At 56.4% G+C, this 27,337-nt stretch overlaps 2 protein-coding genes across 3 annotated transcripts in view; both read left to right on the plus strand.

Moving 5' to 3' along the window:
• PRPF6 (pre-mRNA processing factor 6) overlaps nucleotides 1-13,995 on the plus strand; it is a 54,673-nt gene extending 40,678 nt beyond the window's left edge. For both annotated transcript variants that reach the window (XM_078372186.1, XM_035302976.3), the window contains exons 13-21: nucleotides 3,506-3,627; nucleotides 5,283-5,421; nucleotides 6,693-6,812; nucleotides 7,105-7,281; nucleotides 7,717-7,850; nucleotides 8,594-8,685; nucleotides 10,202-10,316; nucleotides 12,892-13,018; nucleotides 13,728-13,995. In XM_078372186.1, coding sequence (XP_078228312.1) covers nucleotides 3,506-3,627; nucleotides 5,283-5,421; nucleotides 6,693-6,812; nucleotides 7,105-7,281; nucleotides 7,717-7,850; nucleotides 8,594-8,685; nucleotides 10,202-10,316; nucleotides 12,892-13,018; nucleotides 13,728-13,880 — 1,179 coding nt within the window. In that variant the 3' untranslated portion in view covers nucleotides 13,881-13,995. The remainder of the gene's footprint in view (nucleotides 1-3,505; nucleotides 3,628-5,282; nucleotides 5,422-6,692; nucleotides 6,813-7,104; nucleotides 7,282-7,716; nucleotides 7,851-8,593; nucleotides 8,686-10,201; nucleotides 10,317-12,891; nucleotides 13,019-13,727) is intronic.
• A 1,282-nt stretch (nucleotides 13,996-15,277) lies between these two features.
• Nucleotides 15,278-19,317, plus strand: C5H20orf204 (chromosome 5 C20orf204 homolog). The gene is made up of 7 exons (XM_078375408.1): nucleotides 15,278-15,338; nucleotides 17,090-17,261; nucleotides 17,390-17,518; nucleotides 17,923-17,983; nucleotides 18,260-18,535; nucleotides 18,621-18,773; nucleotides 18,926-19,317. The coding sequence occupies exons 1-7, from the start codon at nucleotides 15,278-15,280 to the stop codon at nucleotides 19,061-19,063; spliced, it is 990 nt and encodes a 329-aa protein (XP_078231534.1). The 3' UTR covers nucleotides 19,064-19,317.
• The last annotated feature ends 8,020 nt before the right edge of the window (nucleotides 19,318-27,337 follow it).

Raw genomic sequence — 27,337 nt, forward strand, 5'->3', positions numbered from 1 at the left:
CTCACATTTGCTTTCTTATTCCCTTCATACTCATGCACTTACCTCTTACTTTTTTCCTGGAACAGTTTGACAGTGAGTGAGTTGCAGATGTGATGCACTTTACCTTTAAACACTTTTGGTGTGTGTTACTTTAAAAGAGGACATTCTCTTACACAACCATAGCTCAGTTATCAAAATCAGGAAATTAATGTTGGGACAGTACTGTCATGTAACTTGAAGACCTTACTCAAATCTCACCCGCAGGCTGGGCATGGCAGCTGACACCTGTAAACCCAGCACTTTGGGAGGCCGAGGTGGGCAGATCGCTTGAGCTCAGGAGTTGAAACCAGCCTGGGCAACATGGCAGAACCCCATCTTTACAGAAACAAGCCAGGCGTGGTGGCACACCTCTGTAGTCCCACCTGCTCAGGAGGCTGAGGGGGGTGGATCACATGAGCTCAGGAGTTTGAGGCCATGGTTAGCCATGGTTGTGCCATTGCACTCTAGCCTGGGTGACAGCAAGACCCTATCTGAAAAAAAGAAAGTCTCACCCGTTGTCTCTGTGTCCTTTTAGCAAAAGAAAAACCGACTGTGTTCTGTTGAAGAACACAGGGTCATCCTCAGGTTAGTCTGGAAGAGAACCTCAGCCTTTGTTTTCCATGAGCCTGAATTTTTTTTTTTTTCTTTTTTTTGAGACAGAGTTTCGCTCTTGTTACCCAGGCTGGAGTGCAATGGCGCTATCTCGGCTCACTGCAACCTCCGCCTCCTGGGTTCAGGCATTTCTCCTGCCTCAGCCTCCTGAGTAACTGGGACTACAGGTACGCCACCATGCCCAGTGAATTTTTTGTAGTTTTAGTAGAGACAGGGTTTCACCATGTTGACCAGGATGGTCTCAATCTCTTGACCTCGTGATCCACCCGCCTCGGCCTCCCAAGTGCTGGGATTATAGGCGTGAGCCACTGCGCCCATCATGAGCCTGAATTTTTTTGAGGACCATGGGCCAGCGATTCTGTAGACTCCTCTTTGACCTGGGTCTCTGTGGTGTCTCCTCTGGGTTGTGCTGGGTTCTTTTGATGCATCACAACAGAGACGTGTGCACCTGTTCAGCACTGACCCTCTGGTGCAGGCATTTCCACTGTATGGTTGCTGTTTGTTTCTTTGTTTTTATTAATAAGTATTTTGAGGATCCATTAATGATGCTTCTAGGCCTGATCAGTTATTTCTATGGTGTTTGCTAAATGATAATTTTTAAAAATCTTTTTTTATTCATTAAAATTTTTTTTGGTAGAAACAGTGTCTCACTATGTTGTCCAGGCTGGTCTCGTACTCCTGGGCTCAAGTGATCCCACCTCAGCCTCTCAAAATGTATAGTATTACAGGTGTGTCACTGTGCATGGTCATGCACACGTGGTGATGTTGTGAAGTTTCTCCTCCATTTTATCAGTTGGAATTCTGTAGTAATGAAGAGCTTCACTTTCTCCTTCATCTGTGTGTGTTCACTTCCTTCCGTCTGCATTGGCCTCCTTTGGTCCTTGGGATCCTGGCATTGTCCGTGTGATACACACGTGGTTCTTTTTTTTTTTTTTTTTGAGACAGAGTCTCACTTTATCACCAGGCTGGAGTGCAGTGGCACAATCTCGGCTCACTGCAACCTCCACCTCCCGGGTTCAAGTGATTCTCCTGCCTCAGCCTCTGGAGTAGCTGGGACTACAGACGTGTGCCACCACGCCCAGCTAATTTTCATATTTTTTACTAGAGACAGGGTTTTACCATGTTGACCAGGATGGTCTCTTGACCTCGTGATCTGCCTGCCTTGGCCTCCCAAAGTGCTGGGATTACAGGTGTGAGCCACCGCGCCTGGCCACACATGGTTCTTTTGCACCCTGTGTGGCACAACCCAGAGCTGGGCCATCCTCCTGCCCCATGGGGTTTTTTGTTTGAGATGGAGTCTCACTCTGTCACCCAGTGGAGTACAATGGTGTGATCTCAGCTCACTGGAACCTCTGCCTCCTGGGTTCAAGGGTTCAAGCGATTCTCCTGCCTCAACCTCCCAAGTAGCTGGGATTACAGGTGTGTGCCACTATGCCTGGCTAATTTCTGTATTTTTTATAAAGATGGGGTTTCACCATGTTGGCCAGGCTGGTCTCAAACTCCTGACCTCAATCAGGGTGATCCACCTGCCTTAGCCTTCTAAAGTGCTGTTGGAGTGGATGGGTTTTTCTCTTTGTATTTACTTGTCTTTTACAGGTTTCTAATGAGTGTAACTTTTTATCATGGTAAATATATACAACACCTATATTTATTTATTTATTTTTTGAGTCAGGGTCTCACTCTGTCGCCCAGGTTGGATGCAGTGGTGCAGTCTCAGCACATTTACAACTTCTGCCTCTCGAGTTCAAGCAGTTCTTATGCCTCAGCCCCCAAGTAGCTGGGATTTCAGGCATGTGCCACCATACGCAGATAATTTTTGTATTTTTAGTAGAGACAGGTTTTCACCATGTTGGTCAGGCTGGTCTCAACCTCCTGACCTAAGGGGATCTGCCTGCCTTGGCCTCCCAAGGTGCTGAGATTACAGGCATGAGCCACTGTACCTGGCAACTATACCTAATTAAAAAAAAAACCAATATATATGATCTGCAGTTACAGCGTGTGTGTGTGTGTGTGTGCGCGCACGCGCACATGTGCACGTGCATATGCCTCGGCCACAGCCGTGTATATGTGTGCATGTGTGCATATGCCTTGACCACAGCTCTGTGTGTGTTGTGCATGTCTCGGCCACAGCCCTGTGTGCGTGTGTGTGTGCATGTGTGCCTCGGCCACAGCCCGGTGTGTGTGTGTGTGCACGCGCTTGTGTGCATGTGTGCATGTATCTCTGCCACAGCTGTGTGTGTGTGCGTGCGTGCGTGTGTACACACCTCCGTCACCTGAAGCTTGTGCACCTCTTGCACGCCAAGAGACCAGCAGGCAGCCCCGTGTGTTCCTTTTTCAGTGTTCTCGTCCTTATCATCTGGTTTGTCTCTTTCACATACACTGGAGTAAGCATAGCTGTTTTTCAAAGTGCTTGTAATTCTGGAGTAAGAACTGCAGTGTTTTCTGTGCCCAGAGTGTGGTTTCCTGGTCCTGGATTGTGCAGTGGCATGATCTTGGCTCACTGCAACTTCTGCCTCCCAGATACAAGTAAATCTCCTGCCTTAGAATCCCGAATAGCTGGGATTACAGGTATTGCCACCACACTTGGCTAAGTTTTGTATTTTTAGCACAGATAGGGTTTTACCATGTTGGCCAGGCTGGTCTCAAACTCCCATTTTCAGATTATCTGCCCTCCTTGGCCTCACAGTGTGCTGGGATTATATGTGTGAGCCACTGCGTCCGGCCTGGACTGTGGTTCTGATGAGATAAAACACCGTTGTACATCTTCTAGCAGATACCATCATTGAGAATTGTATGAAGCTGGGGAGGGCATCATGCCACTTGCTCTGTGGCCAGTTCTGGGCTGCCCATTCGCACATCTGTCTCTCTACTCTAGTGTGTGGCCCACAATGCCCTGGAGTGTGCACGTGCCATATACGCCTACGCCCTGCAAGTGTTCCCCAGCAAGAAGAGTGTGTGGCTGCGTGCTGCGTACTTCGAGAAGAACCATGGCACTCGGTATGTGGTGGGGCTTGCCTGCCCCAGTGTGCTAATGAAACCTTCACCTCCATTTGTGTAGCCCTGAATTTAACCCTCTCATCTCTGCACATCCAGTATTGTGCCCATTGGAGGCCTGGCCCTCTGATGGTGATGAAGATTTTAATGGCACTTGGGACTCTGCAACTGCATCCATTTTTATAGCCCCTTCTGGGATAGGACTGTTAGTGTTTTATAGTGGAGAAACCAAGGAATCCAGGAGGCCCATCCTGCCGAGTGTCCTGTAGCCTGAGGAGTGGCCAGGGTGTAGGCTTGAGGCTTGAGCCTGCGTGGCTCATGCCTGAGCACTGGTTGCAGTGGTGGGAGGGGCAGCATCTGGGCTCAGGCAGGCGTGTTTTCTTTCCATTTAAGCTGTGCTGGCTTTGGGTTTTGACTGTTTTTGTGCTTAGAGGAGGTCCTTGACAATTCTCTTTAACTGTACTCTTTAATTGAAAAAATCTTTCAGGTCAGTTCTATTGGCTGTAAATGCTGATTAAATTAGGCATTGCAGTTTATTGTTTTAAATGGGTAGCTCTCAAGGTCACTGGGCTTGCGTCCCCACGTACCCTCCGTCCATCCTCTCCCAGGTCCTCGGTGATGCTCCTATGCCGGGTGAGGACAGGCCCTGCTGGTTTCACTGGGGCTACAGCTGAGAAAGTTGAGCCCTTTGCCTCTTTCCTTTTCTGGTATTATTTAATCTCACTGTCTTCAGGGCGTCTTTCCATGTGTCCTCCTGGAGCCCTGGCCCTCTCACATACCCACCAGCTGGTCTGGTGTTTCTCAGTGTTTGGAGATGTTTTGAAAGGCTCTCATGGTGCCCCTCTGTATAAGGGTACCTGGAGCAGTCTAAGTGAAGAACAGGGTGGTGCCGGGCGTGGGCTGAGGTCTCAGCCTGGATGAACTGCTGCCCTCTCCCCCTGGGCACAGTGGGTAGTGCCCTCCTGTTGCTCTGCCTTCTTCCTCAGCGCAGGCTCTTGGGGATGAGGGGAGGCAGCAGCTAGGGAGCTCATCCTCGGGGAGCACAGTTGCTTGGCCGGCCCTTCTCCAGACAGTGTGATTGTGTGTGCTTACTTTGTCTTGCTGTTGTGCTCACTGAGGCCCAAAGGGGTCATTGGTGCAAGATGATGTGACTGTGGGTGGTGGGCCACACGAGGGGCATCAGGCCTGATACCCAGGGCTGGTGGTTTTGCTCGATAATGACCTAAAATCACTTTCTTTCTATGAGATCATTCTTTCGGATGCCTGCAGAGTCCACCTGGGATCAAAATCTTTATCGGTGGGTCCGGGTGTGCTTGTGCTCTGTGGCTCAAGATGAAAAGCCTCCCCTGTCACAGATGGAACTTGCTGCTGCCTCCAGGACACATGGCTGTAAAAGGGTCTCTTGTGAAGTTCCTCTCTCCAGCTCTGCTATTTAAACAATGCATTGCTTTGTAGAACCCTTTTCAGTAGTTTATTTTAGAACCTTTATTGAGAGGAAAGATTTCCCCACACTCTCCCCATTGTAAAATCTGGTCAATCATTTATAGCATCGAACTTTGGAGCAGTAACTGTCTTTCTGGCGCCCACGCCATGGCTGAGTGTGATGTGTGTTCTGGTTTATGGCCCTGACTTTGGTGCCCGTGGCCTCTGTCTTGCAGGGAGTCCCTGGAAGCACTTCTGCAGAGGGCTGTGGCCCACTGCCCCAAAGCGGAGGTGCTGTGGCTCATGGGCGCCAAGTCCAAGTGGCTGGCGGGGGATGTGCCCGCAGCAAGGAGCATCCTGGCTCTGGCCTTCCAGGTGGGTGAGGGTTGCCTGAGCGGTGAGGGGCTTGTCCACACAGGAGCTGACCTGGGTGCCAGCTGGGGCCTGAAAGAATCCTCCATGCAAACGTGGCACGTGCTGTGGTTGGGATTCCCCGGAGTCCCCGCCAGGAGCCGGGCCGTGAAGGGGCCTGAGAGGAGCAGGAAGGCAGCCCAACTGGCAGGTACTTACCTCTTGGTCTCCCCACCCAGTGTGACCACGGGCTCAGTGTTTCAGAACATAGAGCCACGGGGTCACACAGGGCCTGAGGGCACCGTAACGTGAGTGGACGCATGCAGACAGCCTCACTGAGCCAGGCCTGAGGGTGCCTGCTTGCCATGAGGCGTGTGGGTTCTTTTTATGTACCTTGTTTCTATCGTCACGTATGATACCCTAATACCTTATGACGATACAGTGTTCGTCAGATGGTTTTAATACACAATAGAATGCTGCAAATGTCAGTTTGTTTACTGTGGCTCAGGCTAACATCATAGAGTGTGCCCTTCCCTGAGCAAACACCAAGTTGAACCTTTTGCTTTCGGCTGCCTCTCTGAGATGGCATCACTCTGTGAGTAACTGCAGCATCTGCTCTGTCTGCTTGCTGTCTGCTGCCTGTCAGGTGGCTTTCCTTGCCCGTCATTTTGGGGCTGCTTTTCAGGTCTGTGATGTGGTCATCTTGCATGGTCAGTGGGTGGCTATGCTGATTAGAGTTAGTCTGAGCACCAGCCCCGGGGAGGCTTTGAGGGCAGAGCCTGGGTGTCCACTGGACTCTGGGCTGTGTAAGCCTCCTCGGGCTGTGGGTGCCTTCTCCACGTCAGCGGCATACTCGGGGTTCTCTGTCCTGCCCACATGGACTCACAGGGACAGGACAGCTGGCTTCCTTTCACCAAGCTCAGGGGAAGGAGGGAGGTTGGGTGTGGTGGGTCTACCAGTATAAGATGTGAGTGACCCATTCGGGGGCTTTGAGAGGGTATGGGTGGATCCTGAATAAGATGGCCCTGCACCCACCCCTTTTATTGCTCGATTGAGTGCTTTGGAGGCCTCCCCACTGTACCAGAGTGAACATGGGCCTGTGTGTTCCAGGTGAGTCTGGATTCTTGGGCTGGAGTCTGCTCTGTCATCTCCTCCCTAGGAAAGGCTTGGACCAGACTCCTGCAGCAAAGCCAGGCCTGGCTGGGTCCCTCCTGCCTGCCTGCTTTTGATTAATGTGATTGAGCGCTGGTCCCTGTGTTCTGACCCCTCTTGACGTTGCTGTACTTGTCCTCCAGGCCAACCCCAACAGCGAGGAGATCTGGCTGGCGGCTGTGAAGCTGGAGTCTGAGAATGATGAGTACGAGCGGGCACGGAGGCTGCTGGCCAAGGCGCGGAGCAGTGCCCCCACTGCCCGGGTGCGCAGGGGCAGGCAGGGCTGGGCTGGGCATCGGGTGCGTTGTGCACTTGGGTGGTGGTGGGAGTCACATGACAGCAGGCAAACTAGGCCTCAGCACACGCTTATTTTTGTGATATGAATTTAAAACATGCATTTATCCCCAACATTTGTGTACACAAACGGGCTATGAAATCTTACAAAAGTACACACAGTACTGCAGGTAGCAGTGTTGAGGAGTGGAGGATGAGCGTAACGTGAAGCATGTGCCTTGGAGCCAATGTCCTACGTGACCATGCGTGTCTGCCCCACAGGTGTTCATGAAGTCTGTGAAGCTGGAGTGGGTGCAGGACAACATCAAGGCCGCACAGGACCTGTGTGAGGAGGCCCTGAGGCACTACGAGGACTTCCCCAAGCTGTGGATGATGAAGGGGCAGATCGAGGAGCAGAAGGAGCTGATGGAGAAGGCACGGGAAGCTTACAACCAGGGGGTACGTCTCTGCCTGCACCCGGGGCTGCCGCTGACCCAGCGCTCACAGAACTGAGCCCCCCGGTGCAGGGTCACGGCCTTTCACCTCCAAGGAGAAGTGGAGGGCTGGGGAGTTACAGCTGATGGAGCTTCGGACTCAGGACCCAAACCCTGGTCCCTTCACTGTCCTGTGCTTTTCCTTGTACAAAGCTGCGCACCTGCCCTCAGCAGTGCAGAGCGTGGCACGCCTGAAGTGTATATATACCTTTGTGCACAGGTACATAGCACCACTGCACACCTTTGAAGCCATAAATGCAGAGAGCATGGGGGTGTTTTTCCATGGACACAGGCTGCCCTGAGGCACTTGCTCAGCCACTACAGATGAGAAGCTGGGCGTGGCTATGTCCCAGTTCTTCATAGGCACCACCTGAGCTGCTCTCTTACTTGTTGGCTGCAGTTGAAGAAGTGTCCCCACTCCACAGCCCTGTGGCTGCTCCTCTCTCGGCTGGAGGAGAAGATTGGGCAGCTTACTCGAGCACGGGCCATTCTGGAAAAGTCTCGTCTGAAGAACCCAAAGAACCCTGGACTGTGGTGAGTCCTGGTGGGTCTAGGCAGCCTGGGTGCTTGGCACAGCTCACCCATCATGTGGCCGTCCTTACCCAGCTGCGTGTGTGGAGTCACTTGTGTGGCGTTTCCAGGCTCAGGAGCTTGGAGGGCTGTAGGTGCTGGCCGTGAAAAATCATGGTCCCTGCCTTGGGAGAATCCGGCCTAGGTACTGTGACAGGCCTCTAGATGGTTTGATGCAGTTTAATTTGTATTCTGATGGAGGGGTCTGGGGGAGAGAGGGGTTAATGATGGCTGGGGCGAAGGAGGCATGGATCCCAGAATACTGACTCCATAGAGGAGGTGGCTGGAGGGCCCTGGAAGTGGGCAGGAGTCTGCCAGGTGCAGGCTCTGTTCATGGAGGTGCAGCCTCCAGTTCAGTGTGACAGGGCTGGAGCACTGCGGGGGCACTGCTGCAGACGGGCAGCTCCTGGGTGCCTCGGATGGCCCTGGCTCTCCCAGGCTGGTCTTGATTGTTCTGGATGCCCTCACTTGCATCTTGGACAGTGTCAGGATCTGAGGTCTTGCCTTGGGGCGGTTGCTGGTGGGGCTAGCAGGGATGTGGGCACCAGTGCCTTGCTTCTCTGGTGGATGAACTCTGCTATGCAGGGAATGCAGTTTTTGCTGCTGTGACTGGGTCGAGACCCCTTTCAGATGGGACTTCTCAGAAGCTCCCAGAATGTGCGCTATTGGTAGATGGCTGTGGGACCTCCTGGGGCCTGTCTTCCCAGGTTGGAGTCAGTGCGGCTGGAGTACCGTGCGGGGCTGAAGAACATTGCAAACACGCTCATGGCCAAGGCGCTGCAGGAGTGCCCTAACTCCGGTAAGTGGGTGCTTCCTGCTTCTCACATTCAGGAGGGCTGGCGCCTCCTGAGGGAGTGGGGATTCGAGCTTCAGACAGACTGTATTATAATGTTTTGTTTGTGTGATCATTTCAGTCAAAAGTTTCACCTGTACTTGGCCATTAAAACATTTTAATGAGGCCAGGTGCACTGACTCACGCCTGTAATCCCAGCACTTTGGGAGGCTGAGATGGGTGGATCACCTGAGGTCAGGAGTTCGAGACCAGCCTGGCCAACATGATGAAACCCAGTCTCTACTAGAATACAAAAATGTGCTGGGTGTGCTGGTGGGTGCCTTAATCCCAGCTACTCCCGAGGCTGAGGCAGGAGAATTGCTTGAGCCCAGAAGGCAGAGGTTGCAGTGAGCTGAGATTGCATCACTGTATCCAGCCTGGACAACAGAGTGAGACTCCATCTCAAAAAATTCTTTAAAGAAATTATAATACTAAATGTATTAAATTTATTTAATAAATAATTTTAAAATAAAATATTTTTAAATTTTATATCAAGTAATGCGTGTTCAGTGTGACATTCGATGTAAGAAGGGCCCTCAGCAGCTGTGGGCCTGCTGCTGAGGAGCCGCTGCTGTTAGCTCGTAAATTCAACTTGTGTTCTTGCACAAGACTAAAGTCATGCTGTCTTTAGTCATGTTGTCTTTAAAGTCACCTTTTCTTCAAGCTAAACAGTTAGTGAGAATTTTTTATTCTGGTTGAATCTTCAAGAATGTTAGTTTTTAGTAGCATTCTGTAATTGTTTGGACATGTTAAATACGCTGCTCACCTGTTGACCGATTATTGGACATTTAGATTTTCTCAAATTTTTAATCTGATATTGCTTTGAGGTGACTATCTTTCTGTATGAATCTTTACAAACATTTCTGGTGGTTTTGTTATGATACATTCTTTTTTTATTTTTTGAGATGCAGTTTTGCTCTTGTCACCCGGGCTAGAGTGCAATGGCTCGATCTTGGTGCACTGCAGCCTCCGCCTCCCAGGTTCAAGTGATTCTCTTTCTGACTTATCCTCCTGAGTTGCTGGGATTACAGGTGTGTGCCACCTTGCCCGGCTGATTTTTGTATTATTAGTAGAGATGGGTTTTACCACGTTGGTCAAGCTGGTCTCGAACTCCTGACTTCAGGTGATCCACCCTCCTTGACCTCCCAAAGTGCTGGGATTACAGGCGTGAGCCATAGTGCCTGGCCATTATAAACTGTTAAATGTGAAATTGTTGAGTCAGTAGGACCTTAAAGGGTGTCAACGTTTCCATCCCAGTCTCCCCCAGCAGGGGGTCCCTTCTGTGCCCTCGGGGCTGCCGTGGGTTTGGGTGGGCTGGAGCGCTCATCCTTCATGGTTCTCCTCGCACAAGTTCTGCCAGCAGCGTGTGGGGGGCCCCCGCCATGGTCTGAGGATGTCCTCAGGTAGAATCTCTGTGGATCGGGCACTGTTCTGGAACCAGAGACAAGAGGCTGGCGTGCCGATCTTTGTTTCTGAATTTCAGGTATCCTGTGGTCTGAGGCCATCTTCCTGGAGGCGAGGCCCCAGAGGAAGACCAAGAGCGTGGATGCCCTAAAGAAGTGTGAGCATGACCCTCATGTGCTCCTGGCTGTGGCCAAGTGAGTGGGGCGTCCTGCAGGATTGCTGACCCTCGGGGTCCTGAGGGGCTCTTTTTCCAGTGCCTGTCTGCCTCTCCCTGGTCATCATAAAGATGCCTAGCAGCAGGGTGGGCTTCCCCAATCCTCGGCTGCTGTCAGTTCTGCTGTGGTCTGGGGCAGGCGCCTTTCCTGGCAGAGACAAGCCTGAGGGTGCTACTGCGTCACCTGGCGTCTGCCCCAAAGCCTGGGGAGGAACAGCTAGTCTGTCTGTCTCTCTCTCCCTCCCCCCCGACCCTCTCTCTCTCTCTCTCTCTCTCTCTCTCTCTCTCTCTCCCCCCCCCCTCCCTCTTTCTCTCGACATGGTGTAAAGGAGTGACTTCATATCGTGGTTCACACTGGTGTGCTGGTTGCTGGGTCGGAGACTCTCTGGGGACGCCACTCTTGAACCTTATAGGCAGCAGCATATGCCGTGGTGCAGAGTGTGCAGACTCTACATGTATGTGGGCAAAGGCCTGCCAGGTGTGGGCACAGTGGGCAGCTCAGGACCATCCTGACCCACAGAGTCTCTGCTTCCTTCTAGAAAGAGGAGGACAGCCTGAGAAGGAGCTGGGCCTGAGTGTGGGCTGGGAGGCTGGGAAGTGACTGTGGGGGGGTGAATGAGTTCTTGGAAGAACCCTGGGCTTCTGAGGTTGCAGCTGGGGATGTTGGCTCACCTGGCAGAGGTGGTGTGTCTGGCTCCAGCAGCTCATGTGCCCGACTTCCCCTCCACCTGCCCTGCCATGGTTCATGCAGAGACAGCAGCCTTCTCGTGCTGGCTCTTAGTTCTCTCCTCCCTTCTCCCCAGCGCTGGGTGGCAGTGGGGCTTGGTCTCCAGAGGTCTGAGTACTGCCACGCATTGCTGCCTGTGGGGCACCTTCTCTCCCCTGCCTGTAGACCCCTGACAAATGAGAAAGTCTTCCCATAGGGAGGTTTGTGTATGCCTGGTGCTTCTGCCCTGTGCATCCACCTCCCAGAGGGACTTCTGGGTGACACTCTGATAGGGAAGCCATAAAACCCTATAAAAGTCTTTGCTAAAGTAAATAAGTCACTCCTTGCTCTTCCCAGCCAGTGTTCTGTGTGTCTGCTATCTGGGTTTGTGTTCTTTAAATCAGTTTATCTAACACCAGGCAATTAAGAATACCACAAGGCTTAAAAAACAATCAGGTTATCAGAGTATGAAATTATTCCGTTTGGCAACTGAGACAAACCCACACAGCTGCCTGGAGTGGAGGGTTCCTCATGTTGGCTCCGATGCCTCTGGCTCCAGGGGAGGTGACCCTGAGGAGAAGGTGGCAGCAGCGCAGAGTCCCAGGCCTGCCAGTGTGCCCAGCAGCCAGCTCCCGCCGTCCTTTCTCTAGCAATGGGTGGGGGTGCCATGTATATTCTCACCTGGCCTCTTAATAGTCCAGCATGGACGTTTTTGGGCCTGGTTTTCAGGCGTTTATGTGTCTGGCAGGCACAGTAGTGTGAGAGCTGTGGGCTGCAGGCCCAGGCCCTGGCGCTGCCTGGAGCCTGCGGTCTCAGTGCTCACTGGGATTGCTGCTGGTGGCCGGGTGAGGCAGGATGATCCAGCAGGTGTCTCAGGGAGGAGCTGAAACTGCGTAATTTACCCTCATCAAAGTTGTAATTCAGTTATTTGTCAGGTTTAGTTTCATCTCCTTATATTTGACCCTGATTTTAAGGATTTTGAAGATCTTTCTTTGTGTGAATTTTTTGTTTTAAGAAATTCACTCAACTGGGGTTGCTGCTGGGGTTGGGCGTGGTGGCTCACGCCTGTAATCCCAGCACTTTGGGAGGCCGAGGTGGGTGGATCACGAGGTCAAGAGATCGAGACCATCTTGGCCAATATGGTGAAACCCCGTCTCTACTGAAAATACAAAAAATTAGCTGGGTATGGTGGTGCATGCCTGTAATCCCAGCTACTTGGGAGGCTGAGGCAGGAGAATCACTTGGACCCAGGAGGCGGAGGTTTCGGTGAGCCAAGATTTCGCCATTGCACTCCAGCCTGGGCAACAAGAGCAAAACTCGGTCTCAAAAAAAAAAAGAAACAACTTGAGCCAGGCATGGTGGCTCACACCTGTAATCCCAGCACTTGGGGAGGCCGAGGCAGGCGAATCACGAGGTCAGAAATTCGAGACCAGCCTGACCAACATGGTGCAACCCCATCTCTACTAAAAATACAGAAATGAGCTGGGCGTGATGGTGGCACCTACAGTCCCAGCTACTCGGGAGGCTGAGACAGGAGAATCGCTTGAACCCGAGAGGCAGAGGTTCCATTGAGCCAAGATTGCGCCACTGCACTCCAGCCTGGTGACAGAGCGAGACTCCGTCTCAAAACAAAAAAAGAAAGAAAGAATTTGGTTAGATTGGTGAAGGATGGCTTCAAGTTAATCTGGGGTAATTTCCTGATCAGCCCAGGCCTTGTTCCTCAGGCCTTCCTGAGTGGAGTGCAGGGCCGCCGTGTCAGGAATGAGGCTGATGGCCCTGGAGCCCTTCCCCTTCCCAGGGCACCCTCCTGTAGCCACTCACTCTGGGTTCCCACTCGTCTTCGGAACAGGCTGTTTTGGAGTGAGCGGAAGATCACCAAGGCCAGGGAGTGGTTCCACCGCACTGTGAAGATCGACTCGGACCTGGGGGACGCCTGGGCCTTCTTCTACAAGTTTGAGCTGCAGCATGGCACTGAGGTGAGGCCTTCTGGGACTTTGGCGGGGACTTCCACCAGCCCTGAGGGCTCTAGGAGGTGGCCAAGGCCAGCGTGACTCTGCCCGGGTTGGGAGGATAGACAGGGTGGGTGGGGCACGGAATCCTTGACACCTCCCCACGAGGCAGTCTCTGTCTCTACATCCGTTTTCTGGTTATAGCCTCACAGCCCCACACGCTGGAATTGAGGTGCTCAGTCCCTTGCAATGGCCTGTCTGCTGGCGCATTTTAATGAGTTATTTGTTGGCTGGGGCCTGTGCTCACCTTAGGAATGGGAATGGAGTTGGCCTTTCTCTTGGGGCTGAGCCTGGGTGTGGCTTTCTGGGAGAGCCTCGACAGCAACTCCCTCTGCTCCCACTTGTTCCCCTGGAGCCAAGCATTGTCAGAGCTGTGCTGGAGGGCAGGCAGGCTGTCCTCGTCCTCCCTGGAAAGTGGTGCCAGCCCATGTGAAGCCTGACTCCTTGTTTGGAGAAGGCATACGTGAGCACTTGTGTGAGACACAATTGGGAGTCCATGCTCCTCAGGAGGGGCTCCTTTGAGGAACACACCTGGAAGAGCTTTGCCTTCTGGTGCAGGGCCTGTGCCCCCTCACCTGCCACTTGGGGTCAGTACTGCCAGAGCCAGGTCTGCCTGGGGGCAGGTGGGGAGTGGCCTGGGAGGGCCCTTGCCTGAAGTGCCCTGTGGTCCCACCAGGAGCAGCAGGAGGAGGTGAGGAAGCGCTGTGAGAGCGCAGAGCCTCGGCATGGGGAGCTGTGGTGTGCCGTGTCCAAGGACATCGCCAACTGGCAGAAGAAGATTGGGGAGGTCCTTAGGCTGGTGGCCGGCCGCATCAAGAACACCTTCTGATTGGCCGGTCTCCATGGACAGGGCTTGGGCTGCACGGGGGAGGGCGTGTGGAGGGCTCTGGGCTGTGTCCTCCTTCATTATCATCCTCCATTAAAAGTTTTTATGTCTTGTGTCAGAGTGGGCGGCCTGCTGGTTTTCTCTGGGGCTCTTCCCTGGCTCCTGCTTCTGCTGCCCCAGTTGGGCCTGTCCTGGCCTGTCCCATGCTGTCCTGGGGTGGTTGCAATTGTCCTTGCTTGGGCAGAAGCCTCTTGCAGACAGCCAGTGTCTCACAGAGGAGACATTGGAGGTGCTGGGGTTCCCCAAGACTGTGGAGAAGGTGGTGGGGTGCAGATATTCCAGGTGAAAGCCATGTGTGCGGACAGCTGGAGACAGTGGGGACCGAGCTGTGTGCAGGCCAAGGTGCTCACAGGAGCCTGGCAGCTGCCTGCAAGAGTTTGGTCAGGGGACAGCTGGGGCTTCCCTGTGGTCTTGAGTGGTCCCTGCAGCTTTTTGGAACAGTAGAGGTCAGCTCGCCCAGGGTCTCTCCACACTGCCTCCCAGGCCTCTCAGGCACATGTTCAGTGGCAGTGTCACCAATAAGAGGTGTTCTTACTTTTGGAGATGAGTTTATTTTTGCCAATTTATCATTAGCAGTTAAACCCCTAAAGCACTTGTAACTGAAAGTTGTATTACCTGGGAGACATGGCTTCTTTTCAGCCTTAGCTGTGTGAGGATGAAGGACTTCCTCAGGCTTGGATCCTGTGTGCGCATTCAGTTGGGAGCCAGCTGGCTCTTTTGTGTAGGCCAGGGCTGGAGACATCTGGCTAGAGGTCATGGCTGGCCCAGAGGCTGTGGGTGTAGAGTTGCTCAGGCCTGCCCGGGAGAAGGAGGCTGCTGTCACATGGGCTGAGAAGGCTGCTGGAGAGCAGCTGTCCCTGGACATTCCCTGTGAGAGGGGAGCCCCGGAGGGTCCCACCTTGTCCTTTGGTGCCAGTGATAGAGTCTGTGGTGGCCAGGCCCTGACCCACAGCTGTGACCTCCTGCACATGGGGCCTGTGCTCAACTTGGTGGTCTGCCTGCCTGCTCCTGACGAGTGAGAATGGCTGGGGTCGGGGAGCTCTGTCTGCACATGGGGCGGTCCTGCTAGGCCAGAATGTGGGTGTGGGTGCCCCTTCTCTGTGGTTCTGGGGACCTCGAGGACATGGCCAGTCCAGGGCAAGGGACCTGCCACCCCTGTGTGGGGTCAGGAACTGCTGGTTGGTCTCTTCTGGGCAGGCAGCCTGGGGTCCAGCTCAAATCATTGGAATCTGGAAGTCCTTCCTTGCCCCATCCTGAGGAGCAGCTGCTGGAGCTTCATGAGTGTTTTCATTGAAACTTGGGGAGGAGTTTCCTTTGATATCTCGTGGAGAGAGGGAGGAATGAGGGAGCCTTCAGAATTTACTCTGAGGATGAAGAGGGTCCTGCAGCTTTTTGGAATCTGTAAGCCAGCCTGGCTCTACAGATGTGGAAACCAAGGCCTAGGGAGGAAGCCAGGAGGGAAGGCCTGGCTTCTTGGCACTTCTGACCTTGGAGCTGAGCATGGCCAGTGCTGGGTGGGCACTGAGGGGTCACACAGAAAAGCATGTGTCCAGCCATGTTCAGGGGAGGCTTCCTGCGCAGGGCCCTTGGAGAGTTCCAACATGCCTGCGCCGTCCATGCGTGTCTCTTTCTTGCCTGTGTGGTCAAACTACACCTCGAAGGCGTCACAACGGTGGGTATCCATTCTGAGAAACCCCTTGCTAGGTGATGTCATCTTGCAAACATCAGAGTGCATTCACACAAGCCTGGCAGGCACGGCCTCCTGCACCCCAGGCTGCGCACCTGTTCGCCCTTGTGCCCAGCCTGGACTCCTGGACTGCAGGCCTGCACAGCCTCTCACTCTGGGCAGTTCTAACATTAAACACACGAAGAGGCAGAGACGTGAAGATATAGTGCTAGAACCCTAGGGGACCCCTGTCCAGTGTGGTCTGCTTGACTATATTGTGTGTATCACTGACTTTTCCTCCTGGGAAACTACCTTGACTTTTCTTCAACTGAATTTTTGCAGCCCAGAAAGGTGAGTTGCACCTCAGAGGTTGTTCTGAGATGTCTCTTCACTGCTGCCCGTCAGGCTGCAAACTGGAGTGTGCTGGCACAACAGGCAGCAGAGCAATAGCCTCAGACGCACCTCCTCAGTGAGGGGACCCCCTCAGCCCAGGAGGAGTGAGACTGGGCTGGCAGTGGGGGCCCCAGAAGCCCATGTCTTGGGACCCGCTGGGGCAGGGCCCCCTGGATGTCAGGTTGCAGGTCTGGCAGCTGGGGAGGGGAAGAGGGGCTCCCACCAGCTCTGCTCCTCGGCCAGATCCTGGGGGAGGCAGCTCTCGCTGGCCACCAAGTTGTCCCATCTCACCTGGCTCTCCTCCCCCACCAGCTGGGCCCTGCACTGCCTCAGCCCACAGGGCACCCACCCCTCCTTGACAGAACAGGGTCTCTGGGACTGACAAGTTAATCCAAGACCCACAGCAGTGCCCTGGATCCCCTAGGAGAGGTGGCTGCTCAGCTTCAGGGCCAGGTTAATTCAAGTGATAGGGAGTGGGGAGAGGGAAGGGGCAGGGCTGGGATTGCGTGGCCTCTCCTGCTCCCTCCCTCAGCTTGGAGGAGCCAACTTCAAAAGCCTCCGCTTGGCCTGTGCCTCTGCAGTCCTCCAGGCAGCCTGTCCAGGGAAGCCGTTGGCTGGTGTTGGCCCCGGTGTGGCAGCACACACCCCGTCTGAGGACCCAGGATCATGTGCATGGCCTGCTGCGGGAGTGAGGGAGGGCAAGATCCTGAAAGGTCCATGGTGAGCAGCTGTGGGCCTCCTCTGGGGAGGGGGCTCACTTGGGTGGAGGGGCTGGTACACAGCCCAGGAGATACTGCTTGTTCTGCTGAGCCCCCACCGAGAAATCTCTGGTTGGCTCCGGTCACTGTGTCACTGTGGGTGGCAGTGGGTGCGTGGCCCTGGCCTCTGGTAGTGGGGAGGGGGCTCCTGGGTGCCGGGCCACCCTGTTCTAAGCTGAGCTGAGGCTTGAGTTGGGCAGTACTGCTAACAAGCTCTGTGGGACCTCCCAGGCAGCTCATCTCCTCACCTGGGTGAGGCACGGCAGGTGCTGCACATCTTGTGGCTCCAGCTCAGGAGTCGGCTCTGGTTCTCGCTATGAATCTCTGACTCACAGCAGGCAAAGAGGATGACGTGGCAATTCTGAACCCGCCAAGTTGGCCGTGGCGTCTGTGGTTGGGGGGCCAGGTTTCAAGAAGGGGCCACAGCAAACCATCTGCTCTTCCAGCCATTGCTGCTTGGTGCTCCGAGCAGGAGCTGCCACCCCAGCCCCAGGCCCCCAGCTCTAGGTGAGGGTTGGGGTGCTGCTTGGCCAGGCTGGGAAGCCGAGTCGAGTCCTGTTAATCTCGGTCGGGTTCGCATGATTAATTTTCCAGCCCTAGATCTGCTGTCTGACTCTAGCCTGTGGGCCCCCGAGGAAGGTTTGGGGGCTGGGAACCTGGGGACCATCAGCCATCTCCTTGCTGTTTGGGCTTTTTTCCCTGTGGGAGCAGGCCTTCCACTTTGGGTCGGGGGAGGCCTATGGGACAGGCTGCCTGGAGGGATGGTGAGGGGCAGGCTGGTACAGGCAGAGGGGCTTTGGCATCTGTTGACTGGGGCTGGATGTGGTAGCCCCTTCCTCTGTGGCTTCTTAGAGCCCCCCCAGCCTTCCCCTTCCAATAGGGTGTGGCTTGGAGCTCTGAGCCCCTACCCCTGCCCCAGTTGGGTTGGGGGTACAGGGAGACCATTTTCTCATGTCTCTGTGAGCTAACCCAGAGGGCGCCAGTGTGGGAGGTGTGGGTTTGAATAGGTTGAATGGGCATGACCACAAGTGAGACGGCAGCTGTACTGGGACAACTTCCACCGTACCTCCAGGGGCCTGCACACCAGCCCCACTTGAGCTGTGCGGGGCCAGCACTGCCCTGTGCAGTGTTGTGGGCGCCCCACCCCTTGCTGGCCCTACTCCCACAGGGACTGCAGTGCCAGGCTCTCCTGTCTCTGGGCCTGTCCTGTCTCCTGCTGGGTTCTTCAGGTCAGTGACATGGCCTCCCAGCCCGCATCACTCACCCTGCACATCTTTGCAGGGAGCATAGAGCTGTGTGGTTTGCAGACCTAGCTGCTGTCTCTCCTGATTTATCCTGCCAGGCCTGTGCCTAGAGTCTTTCTTGATTGGTGACATGTCCATTTCGTGAGGCTCAGAGATCCTGTGGGGTGGGGCAGGGGGTGTTCCTTCTATGGCTGTGGAAGCAAAGTGCAGGTGGGCTGACTGCATCCTGTGTGGGGAACCCCAACCTGCTGTCTCCTTCAGGTGCCCCCCAAGCCTGCACTTTGGGCGCTCCTGCTGGCGCTGCTGGGGACGGCGCCAAGCCGCGCCCAGTCTCCCGCCTGCAGCGTCCCCGACGTGCTCCGACACTATCGCGCCATCATCTTCGAGGATCTGCAGGCTGCCAAGAGGTGGGGCGGGGCGGGGGCCGAAAGGACCAGGCCAGGCTCCAGACACTTTCATTTCGTACAGAAAAACCTGACTCGACCTAGGGGCTCCGGACGGCGGCGACGGCCAGGGGCCTCCTGCGGCGCCCAGAAGGTACGGAGGAGGCGCCCCTACCCACGCTCGCCGGCCGGCTCCTCTCAGTCTCCCCCCACCCCGCCTTCCTCCCTTCCCTCCCCAGGAGCACAGTATCCTCCTGTCCATCTGGTCCCTGGGTCGGACTCTGCGCAGGGTGGTGGCCGGGGGCCGCCGGGGGGCCCTGGAGAGAGCGGCTTGGACGGTGGCTGTGCGCACCGAGGCGGCGATGCGGCGCCACTGCAGGACGCTGCGCCAGGTGTGCGTACACCTCCCCCAACCCCACAGGGCCGTCGCGCGTCCCAGGGCTCCATGGGCCTAGGCTGGGGTCGGGCTGGGCGTTGCCTCCCTTGCCTGACCCGGCTGGGCGCTGGGGCCGTGCGCATTCGCTGACCGCCCTGTCCCTGACAGCGGAGCCGGCGGCCGGAGATGCGCCATGCCCGGCGTCGCGGCGGCCAGAGGCAGCTCCTGCTGCGCGCCCTGGACGCCGTCGCCACCTGCTGGGAGAAGCTCTTCGCGCTGCGCGCCGCGGCCTCCGGGGTCTCCTAGCGCGGCCTGCCCCGGCCCGGGCTCCAGCGAGCGCCCCGCGGGAGAAGCAGCGGGGCCGCGGCAGATCCTGGAGACGCGCCTCCTTTTGTCGACCTGTTGGCGACTTTGGCCCTTCGCTCGTCGCAGCCCGCGTGCCCCGGAGGGTCCGGGGCTTGGGGAAAGCATGCCCGGCTGCCGCCGCTGGGTCTCGGAGGAGGCGCGCCCTCCCCGCGCCGAAGGCCTCAATAAACGGAGCTGGCGCCGCGGTTCCAGCACTCCCTTCTCATGCCTCTCTGTGGCCCTGGGACCGCCCGGGTCTGCCCCTCGAACGCGGGACCAGGACCGGCACTTCCCGTCGCACCTGGATGGTGCGACGCTCCCAGCCTCTGGCAGCAGAGGGCGGGCGCGGGACGCTGGGCGTGCTCCTGCTCGGTGCGCTGCTCGGGGCTGGGTGGAGGGCAGATCGGGGGACTCCTGGGACCCCTAAAACGTCACGTATCCGTCCTGCTCCGCTTTGGACCGGGGCAGGGGGTGGAAATTGAGGGGAGGGGAAAGCTGGACTTGGTGAATTCGGAGCAAAACAACCGGATAAAGGAAACGGGCCCGAAGGGAAGCGGGAGCTGCGGACGCTGGCTGTGAGCTTGGCTAGGCTATTTCCTGCTGCTGCAGGAGGGGTGGCCACGGCCTGGGCTCAGAGACTGCCCAGCCCCCTCTGCAGGACTGGCCAGGCTGGCCTGGAATCTGCTTTCTGGTCCCTGGAACCCTGCATTTGCTGGGGAACTGACCCCTGGTTCCCCCATCTGATGCACAGGTCTGAAAGAAGCAACCTCCTAAGCTGACCCTGACCCAGCCCCACACTCTGTGTTAATGCATTTAGCCTGTGGAACAGAGCTACTGTTTGTTTTACAGATGGGGAGACTGAAGCGCCGGGAGGTTGTGAGACCCACCTTAGATCACACAGCCGGCAGTGTTAGAGCTAGTCTTAGACCCAGGCCCAGGGTCCTCTGCCTGGAGGCTGGGGGGGCTAAGCTTCCTGGACTTCAGAGCCTCGGACTCTGAAGCACTTCTGACAGAGTCCCTGGCCAAGCACCCAGCAAGTGTTGCCAGGCCTAGTTCTGCTGTGCCTGCACCGTGGGGGCCAGCATGGGCAAGTGTAGGAGGGATGACGGGGAGAGGCAGGGTGCAGGAGCCCTGGCTGGAGCCAGAGCACTTTACGGAGGTGCTTGGACGTATCCCGAGGCAGCAGAAGGTCTTTGGTGAAGGAGAATGTTAGAATGGGGATCTAGGAAGATCCCCGTGGCTTGTATGGAGGGCTGGTGAGGATGAAGGGGTGAGAACAGGTCCAGGCTGCCAAGGTTCCTGGCTGGAGTACCTGGGTGGGTCTCTGGGGACCACTGCAGAGGGAGTGGGTCTGTTTGAGGTCCCTGAGGGAGCTGGGGCACCACGGACATGGCTGGGCTCAGCTGGGCATGCTGGGGTGTGGAACATAAGGTATAGACAGCAGAGCATGTCTGGGAGGCAGCTGAGTTGGGGCCTGGAGAGAGAGTCCAGGAGTCTGGGCTGGGCTCAGGGACAGAATGGGGACCGGCCCTCCATGAAGGCTCCCACTCTCTTGTTTCTCCAAGGGCAGCTGGCTTCTTGCACTTGGACCTACTCCAGCCCCTGGGCCATGGGGAGAGCACTCCTCTCCTGTCCTAGGACCCATGTGTGGCCTCCTGGGCCATTCCACGGCTCCTGCCCACCCACAGTGTTCCCTTCCTGCTGTTCAGAGCAATCGGAGGCTGGGGATGTGGGTGGGCAACAGAAACAGCTCCCTCAACCCCAACTGAGAAAGGTTCAAACAAGCCACAGCCTCCTGGGGGCAGGAGGAGGAACAGATGCCTCAGGCTTCTGGGGACACATGTCCATGACTAGTCCTGGACCTCGACCACAAGGATGTGTGAGAAGCCCCTGCATCCTGGCTCCTGGCCCCTTCCCCTCATGCAGGATGGGACCAGGTGGGCTTTGGGCTTCTGGGACAGAGTTCACTGGTCCAGGGTGGGGACATCCCAACTAGACTAGGTCTGGGGGCTTGTGGAGCTGCACAAAGTGGCTCAGAGCTACCAAGAGCCATGAAGACTAGGAGAGACACTGCAGGTGCCTACTAAGATCTGAGAGGCTCAGGTCCTCTTTGGGCTCAGCACTGGGACCCTGTGGATACTTCCCATGGCTCCTGTGTAGCTCCATGAGGACAGGAGCACATCTCCTTCACCTTGGCATGCCAGCACCTGGCCCAGGTACCATATGAGCTGCTTAAGAGATGTTTGTTGACTGGAACTGACCAGAACCAACCCACAGATGGAAAGAGATGCAGTGGCCCCACAGCCGATAGGGGCAGAGCCGTTGGCCACCGGGTCACTGAGGGCAGATCCCACAGACTGGCCCTGTATAGCCATAGACCCACTGGTGATACCTTCTCTGCAGAGGCCCCAGGCAGGTGGCCTGGGCCTGGTTCTTTGTAAAATACTGTTGCTGAGTTGAGGCTGCACACAGTACCGTCCTGACCCACCCTCCTGCCTCCTCCTGGCTCCTCCAGGGAGGTGGGGGCTGTGCCAGGGTGACAGATGGGCCTGCAGGGCATGGCTTTGGTTGTGCAACTTCCCACAGCCCAGGAGCCAGGCCCCTCCATGTGCAGCGCTGGGAGGAGGGGGCCCAGCAGGCTTTGAAGGGGGCCCAGCTCCCCAGGCCTCCCCAGACTGGGAGCCTTTGAAAGAACATCTGGAACTCGGGCAGCTGGCTAACTAGTCTCCGGATTTGCAAAACCAAGTTAATCCTGACTTTGCTTCTTGTGTGTTCCCCAGCTCTGCCCCCAAGCTCTTCTCTCTCCTCACCCCACCTCCACCTCTGCAGGGGTGGGGGCTGCAGCCTCTCATGGTCTCCCGAAGCACCTTCCCCTTCCAACACTGCGGCCTAGGAGTTTTGCTGAACTGGGCTGAGTTGAGCAGAGGGGTGGGAAGGATGGCTGTTGCCTGTGTCCCTGCCATGCTGGGGCCCTGGGAGAGGACCAGACAGACCACCCCAGCATGGCTGGAGATGGCTGGGCAGCATGTGAGTGGTCCCGGGCGGAAGCAGCTGCACAGACCTGGGAGGTGCCTGGCCTTTACGGGCCCTGAGTCCTGCAGGTGTGCAGGGAGCCCCCCCACCCCCGCCCCAGCTGTGGCTGACTCGGAAACAAGTCCCCCCAACTCCAGGAAACACATACTCACTGGTGGGGGTGCCAGGTGCTGGGCCCATTGTCTCTGCCAGTGCCTTCAGGACCTTAGGGGAGGCCCAGCGACACTCCCCATCCTGCCCCCTCCCCAGGAAAAGACCCAGCTTCGTAAACACAGAAACCACCATCGCTCCCTCCCCCCCCACCTCCCCGTTAAATAAAATCCGGGAAGAACCAGCAGGAGGTCGCATCTGCTGGGGGATGTGAGTCCTTGTTTTGGGGGAAATGAGGAGGTCAGGCCAGTGGGGGCGGGGCAGGGCAGAGCCGCGGCTGGGGAGGTGGGTGCCCTGGGGCTGTAACACGGTTCCCGGGTCCGCCTCGCCCGGTCGGGAGGTCCTGTCATCGGCCTCGCAGCCTCCCCGCCCGGCCCGATTGTGACAGCTGCGGTCAGGGCTCCCCGCCAGGTGAGCAGGCCCCGTCCTTGGGCCGCCCCTGGCGCCCCCTGCCCGGCGTGAGGCCAGGGGTCCGGACTGCGGCCCGAGATAAGCGCCGCGCCCGCCGCCGCTTCCTGCACTTCCAGCGCCTCCGCCGCGCGCGGCTTCCTGTTTTCTCGAGCTGGCGGGCGGGGTCGTGGGGCACGGGGCGAGGGTCGTGGGGGATGGGGCGGGTCTTGGGAGACGGGACAGGGGTGGGGGAGACGGGTCGTGGGGGATGGGGCGGGGTGGGGGAGGAAAGAAGGGTCATGGGAGACTGGACAGGGGTGGGGGACAGGGCGGGGGCCTGAGAGACGGGGCAGGGTCGTGGAGGGGGAATGGGATAGGGGTTGTGGGAGAAGGAGTGAGGTCGGGGAGGTTGGGGTGGTGTCTGGAGGAACAGAAGTTGGGGAAGCCGAAGCAGGCCGGAGGAGTCTTAACAAGAAAGAACCTGGCAGGGCCTGGTGGCTCACGCCTGTAATCCCAGCACTTTGGAAGGCCAAGGCGGGCAGATCAGGAGTTAGGGACCAGCCTGACCTACATGGTGAAATCCTGTCTCTACTAAAAATACAAAAATGAGCCTGGTGTGGTCCTGTGCACCTGTAGTCCCAGCTACTCTGGAGGCTGAGGCAGGGGAATTGCTTGAATCTGGGAGGTGGAGGTTGCAGTGAGCCGAGATCAGGCCACTGCACTCCAGCCTGAGTAACAGAGCAAAACTCTGTCTCAAAACATAAAAATAAAAATAATAATAATGAACGTGGGTTTCCCATGGTTCCCTTCTGCATGGCTGGAGCTGGTCCCTAGGGCTCCCTCCTGGGCCTGGGGCGGAAGTGGTGGGTGGGCTGGATGGAAGGTTGGTCCAGTCCCTGTAGAGCCTTAGTTTTTTGGGGGGGTCTGCTTGGGATTGGAGGTTTGCAGCTCTGGAGCCCCCTTTCCCGGGCAGCTGGTTCTAGTATATGGGTTCAAGGTACTTAATCTATTGTTCATACTTTGTTATTAGAGATATGCATTTTTGTAATTTTAATAAAAACAGAATTACACAAAACATCGTACACAAATGTTCATAGCAACATTATTTACGATAGCCGAAAAGTGAAAGCCATCAGTGTCAGTCAGGTACTGAATAGAATATGCTATATCCTCGCATGGATATACAAGGAGGGAATGTTAGCCACAAAAGGAATGCAGCACTGATACAGGCCACAACATAGGCGAACCTCAAAAGTGTGCAGGGTGAGCCACGCCAGACACGAAAGGCCACAAGTGTACAGTATATTATCCCATGTATAAGAAACGTCCAGGCCACGTGCTGCAAGGCCACAGAGAACAAAAGCAGTTCAGTGTTTATCAGGGCAGGGGGCAGGAAAGAATAGGGAGTGATGGGTTTCTCTTGAGGGTGGTGAAAAGCCCTAAAATTAAAGCTGGGCATGGTGGTACACACCTGCCGTTCCAGTGAGGCAGGGATCACTGCTGTGAATAGCCACTGCATTGCAGCCTGGGCAAAATAGCAAGACCCCGTCTCTTAAAAAAAGGAAAAATAGAGGCCAGGTGTGGTAGCTCGTCTGTAAGTCCAGCGCTTTGGGAGGCCAGGTGTTCAAGACTAGCCTGGGAAACATGGGAGTCTACAGCAAACCAGCAAGGAGCGTCGCTCAGAGGTGGAGCATTTGACTGCAACAGCCAGAATCCTCTAAAATTAGGTAGTGGAGCTGGTTTACAGCCTTGTGAATATAGCAGAATCACTTCATTGCACACTTAAAAGTTTATGTAGGTTTTGTAGAATGTAAGTGGAGTGGTTGGTTTTCCCAGGGTGTGTGTCCTGCTGAGTGGTGGGGCTCAGGTCCCCACACACGTGCCCTCCTTGCTGTCCTAGCAGGACCTTGCTGGGGTCAAGTATGCTCTTCGTCTGGTGTGTGGCCGGGTGTCTGTGTCTGTTGCTTTTCCCAAGGGTGTGCAAAGTGATGACTGTATCTGCTGGGGAGGGGGGTGCACCGTACCTGTCCTCAGCCCCCATTTTCTCTGACTCTGTGCCTGGGCAGCCTGCTGGGCAGAGTTCACCCCTCACTCAGGTCACTCTAGGGACAAGCTGGGTCCTGGGCATGGAAGGTGGGAGGGGAGCTGTGGCCAGTGCCAGGCAGGGCTGCTAAAACTTCCCGCCAGGAGCTAAGGCCTGACTCAGCAGGAGGAGGGGTGGAGACTTCCCTCAGACCCTCAGGGAAGAAGACAGATGGGGCCAGGAGGGGGAGGGGTGTGCAGCTGGTACCAGGGCTGAAGCACCCAGGCCCTGGGGCGGTGGTCCTGCCTAGGAGGGTTGTTCAGCCCTTGTCGGGTAGAGGGGAGATTCCTGGGCTAGGCCTGGAAGAGGCTCCTGTAAGGAGACCCTGCCCACTGCTGCCGAGGAGCTGCCATTGGAACCAGGTGCCCTCAGTGGAAGCCCCTTTCATGTCCCCTTCTGATGCTTCTGGGCATTTCCATCTCTGGGCTGGGATGTGCTTCAGCTTGGGTTCCCCACCGGCCCCCCACTCTGGCACTTGGGGCAGGGGCTTCTCATAAGTACCCACTTTGTCCCCTCCTCATACAGAACATGAGGCTATGTGTTGCCACCCAAGGCAACTTCCAAGCTCTCTACCCTATTGGCCTGGAGGTGGGTGCAGTGGGGGTGAGGAGTCCAGAATAGGGGATGCGTGCTGGCCATGAGGCTGCCACTGTGGTCTCCTCAGGCTGTCTGTCGGGCACTCTTCTGTTTGTGTCTGTGGGTGTTGCTGGGGTAGGTGTGGCTGGGGAGACGCCCAGCCCGACACTGGAGGCTGGTGGGGCTGGTGCTGGGGCTGTTCACATGAATTTAGGCAGCAGGACAGGTGGGGTCTTCTGCTCTTGTTCCTGGTCCCGGGGGTAGGGTGGGGGAAGGCAGGTAATCTCATGCCTGGGTCAGCCACTTGTGGACTCTGGCTGCAGGGTCACCCTCTGGCAGACGTCCCCATCTGTGCTGAGGCTGTTCCCATGGAAGGGGGTGTGCCTTGGGCCTGCTGACCCCAGGGTTCCAGGGGTGGGCCAGGGCAGGAGTCGGAGGGCCAGGAGAGCTGGGTGTGGCTTGCACAGTCTTCCTTGGTGGTGAGCATTCATCTCCTGGTGAGAGCCCAGGAAGAGTCTGCATTGGTGCCTCAGAGATACCCCCGAAAGACAGCTGTGGCTAAACCAGGCCACCCTGGTGTGTGTCCCTTTGGGTCTCACCTTCTCTCCCTCCCTGCTGTGTGCTGGCAGACATGGGTGGTGGCCTTGGCGTCCTGTGGGCTGTGCCGGTGCCTGTGCCTGCCTCTCTACCTCTGAGCCTCTTCTACCCTCTTCAGCAAGTCTGTCCCCTCTGCATACCTCTGTCCCTTTGTCTTTGAGTTCTGTGTGCTCTACTGCCGAAGGGTTGGGGAAGGGGTCCCAGGTGCAGCCCCCTACTGGGGGCCCATCTGAGGGACGTTGCTCATGCTGATTAATACAGAGGTGACATGCCCTGCTTGAGGGGAGGGTCCCTGTAAAATACCCCATCCCACCCCGCAACACACACTTGGGAAGCAGGCCCACCTGCATGCACACAAGCCCATGCCCACCCCGCCCAGACTGGCTGCACATCCACATGCCAAACACGCTGTCACCCGCATGAGGGCCACAGGGAGTCCCACTCACACACATGCAGAATCACAAAGGCATGCAACACACTCTTGAGGTGTGCACTCTGCACCAGGAGGCTGAGCCGTGAGCGAATTTCCACACCAGGGCTGTCAAGGCTCAGCTCCCCACTGACTCCCTACCTATGCAGACAGGGTGCTGGGGCAGGACAGGCCCTTCCGCCAGGAGGGAGACACATGCTCCTCCTCTTGGCTGATACCTGCCAGGGAGTGTGTGTGTTCACTTCTGGGGGTGATTGCTCCAACCTTCCCTAAACATGTGGGCTCGAGGTCAGGAGGACCAAGAGGTCAGCATGGAAAGAGGGTGTCCAGCATTGGGGGCTAGTATGATATGGCTCCAACGTTGGGCCTCTGCTGCCTTGTTCATGGACCTGGTCTCTGGGCAGAACTGGAAGAACTGGACAGGTGCCTGGGGGAGCGCTGTGGGTGTCATGGAGCTGCCCTCCCTGGGGTTTGTAAGAACAGCTGATGGAGACCCCTGCAATGTCTGCATGTGGGCTGCCAACCTGCCAGTCTCCCTCAGGAAGGGTGCCATACTAGGCAGTCCTTGGCATGGAAGGTGTAAGGTGGAGGGAAGGGCCATGAGACCCTGACCTCCAATAGGCTTGAGTTAAAATGGGGGTGGAACCGGAAGGGAGTGGAGGGCTGGGGGCAGAGTGGACCCCACGCCTGCCACCCATGCTCTGTGGGATGTGTCCCAGAAGGAGGGAGGAGTGCTATAGGGTTCCAGCTGGGAGTCAGGCTCCCTGGGGGAGATTAGGAGGGAAGGGGCCTGCAGAGCTATTTGGGAAACTGCCCTTCCCTCCCTGCAAACACCACAGATGTCAGTGTGCAGAGGAAAGGCTGGAGGCTTTATTGTGGCCTCTCCACCAGGGTCCCAGCCCCTGGCTCCTCCGGTGCAGCAAGCAAACATCCTTATTCCTCACGTTTCAAAAGCCTTTGCCACAGTGATGCTTCT

Source organism: Callithrix jacchus, chromosome 5, assembly GCF_049354715.1.
Source record: "Callithrix jacchus isolate 240 chromosome 5, calJac240_pri, whole genome shotgun sequence".
In the NCBI taxonomy this organism is placed as follows: domain Eukaryota; kingdom Metazoa; phylum Chordata; class Mammalia; order Primates; family Cebidae; genus Callithrix; species Callithrix jacchus.

What these genes read in the sequence shown, in the direction of transcription:
- C5H20orf204 (XM_078375408.1), top strand. Translation starts at nt 15,278, where the DNA reads ATGAGGGAGCCTTCAGAATTTACTCTGAGGATGAAGAGGGTCCTGCAG. An exon ending in TCTCCTGCTGGGTTCTTCAG is followed by an intron (nt 17,984 to 18,259) that starts GTCAGTGACATG and finishes TGTCTCCTTCAG; the next exon opens with GTGCCCCCCAAGCCTGCACT. An exon ending in ACTGCAGGACGCTGCGCCAG is followed by an intron (nt 18,774 to 18,925) that starts GTGTGCGTACAC and finishes TGTCCCTGACAG; the next exon opens with CGGAGCCGGCGGCCGGAGAT.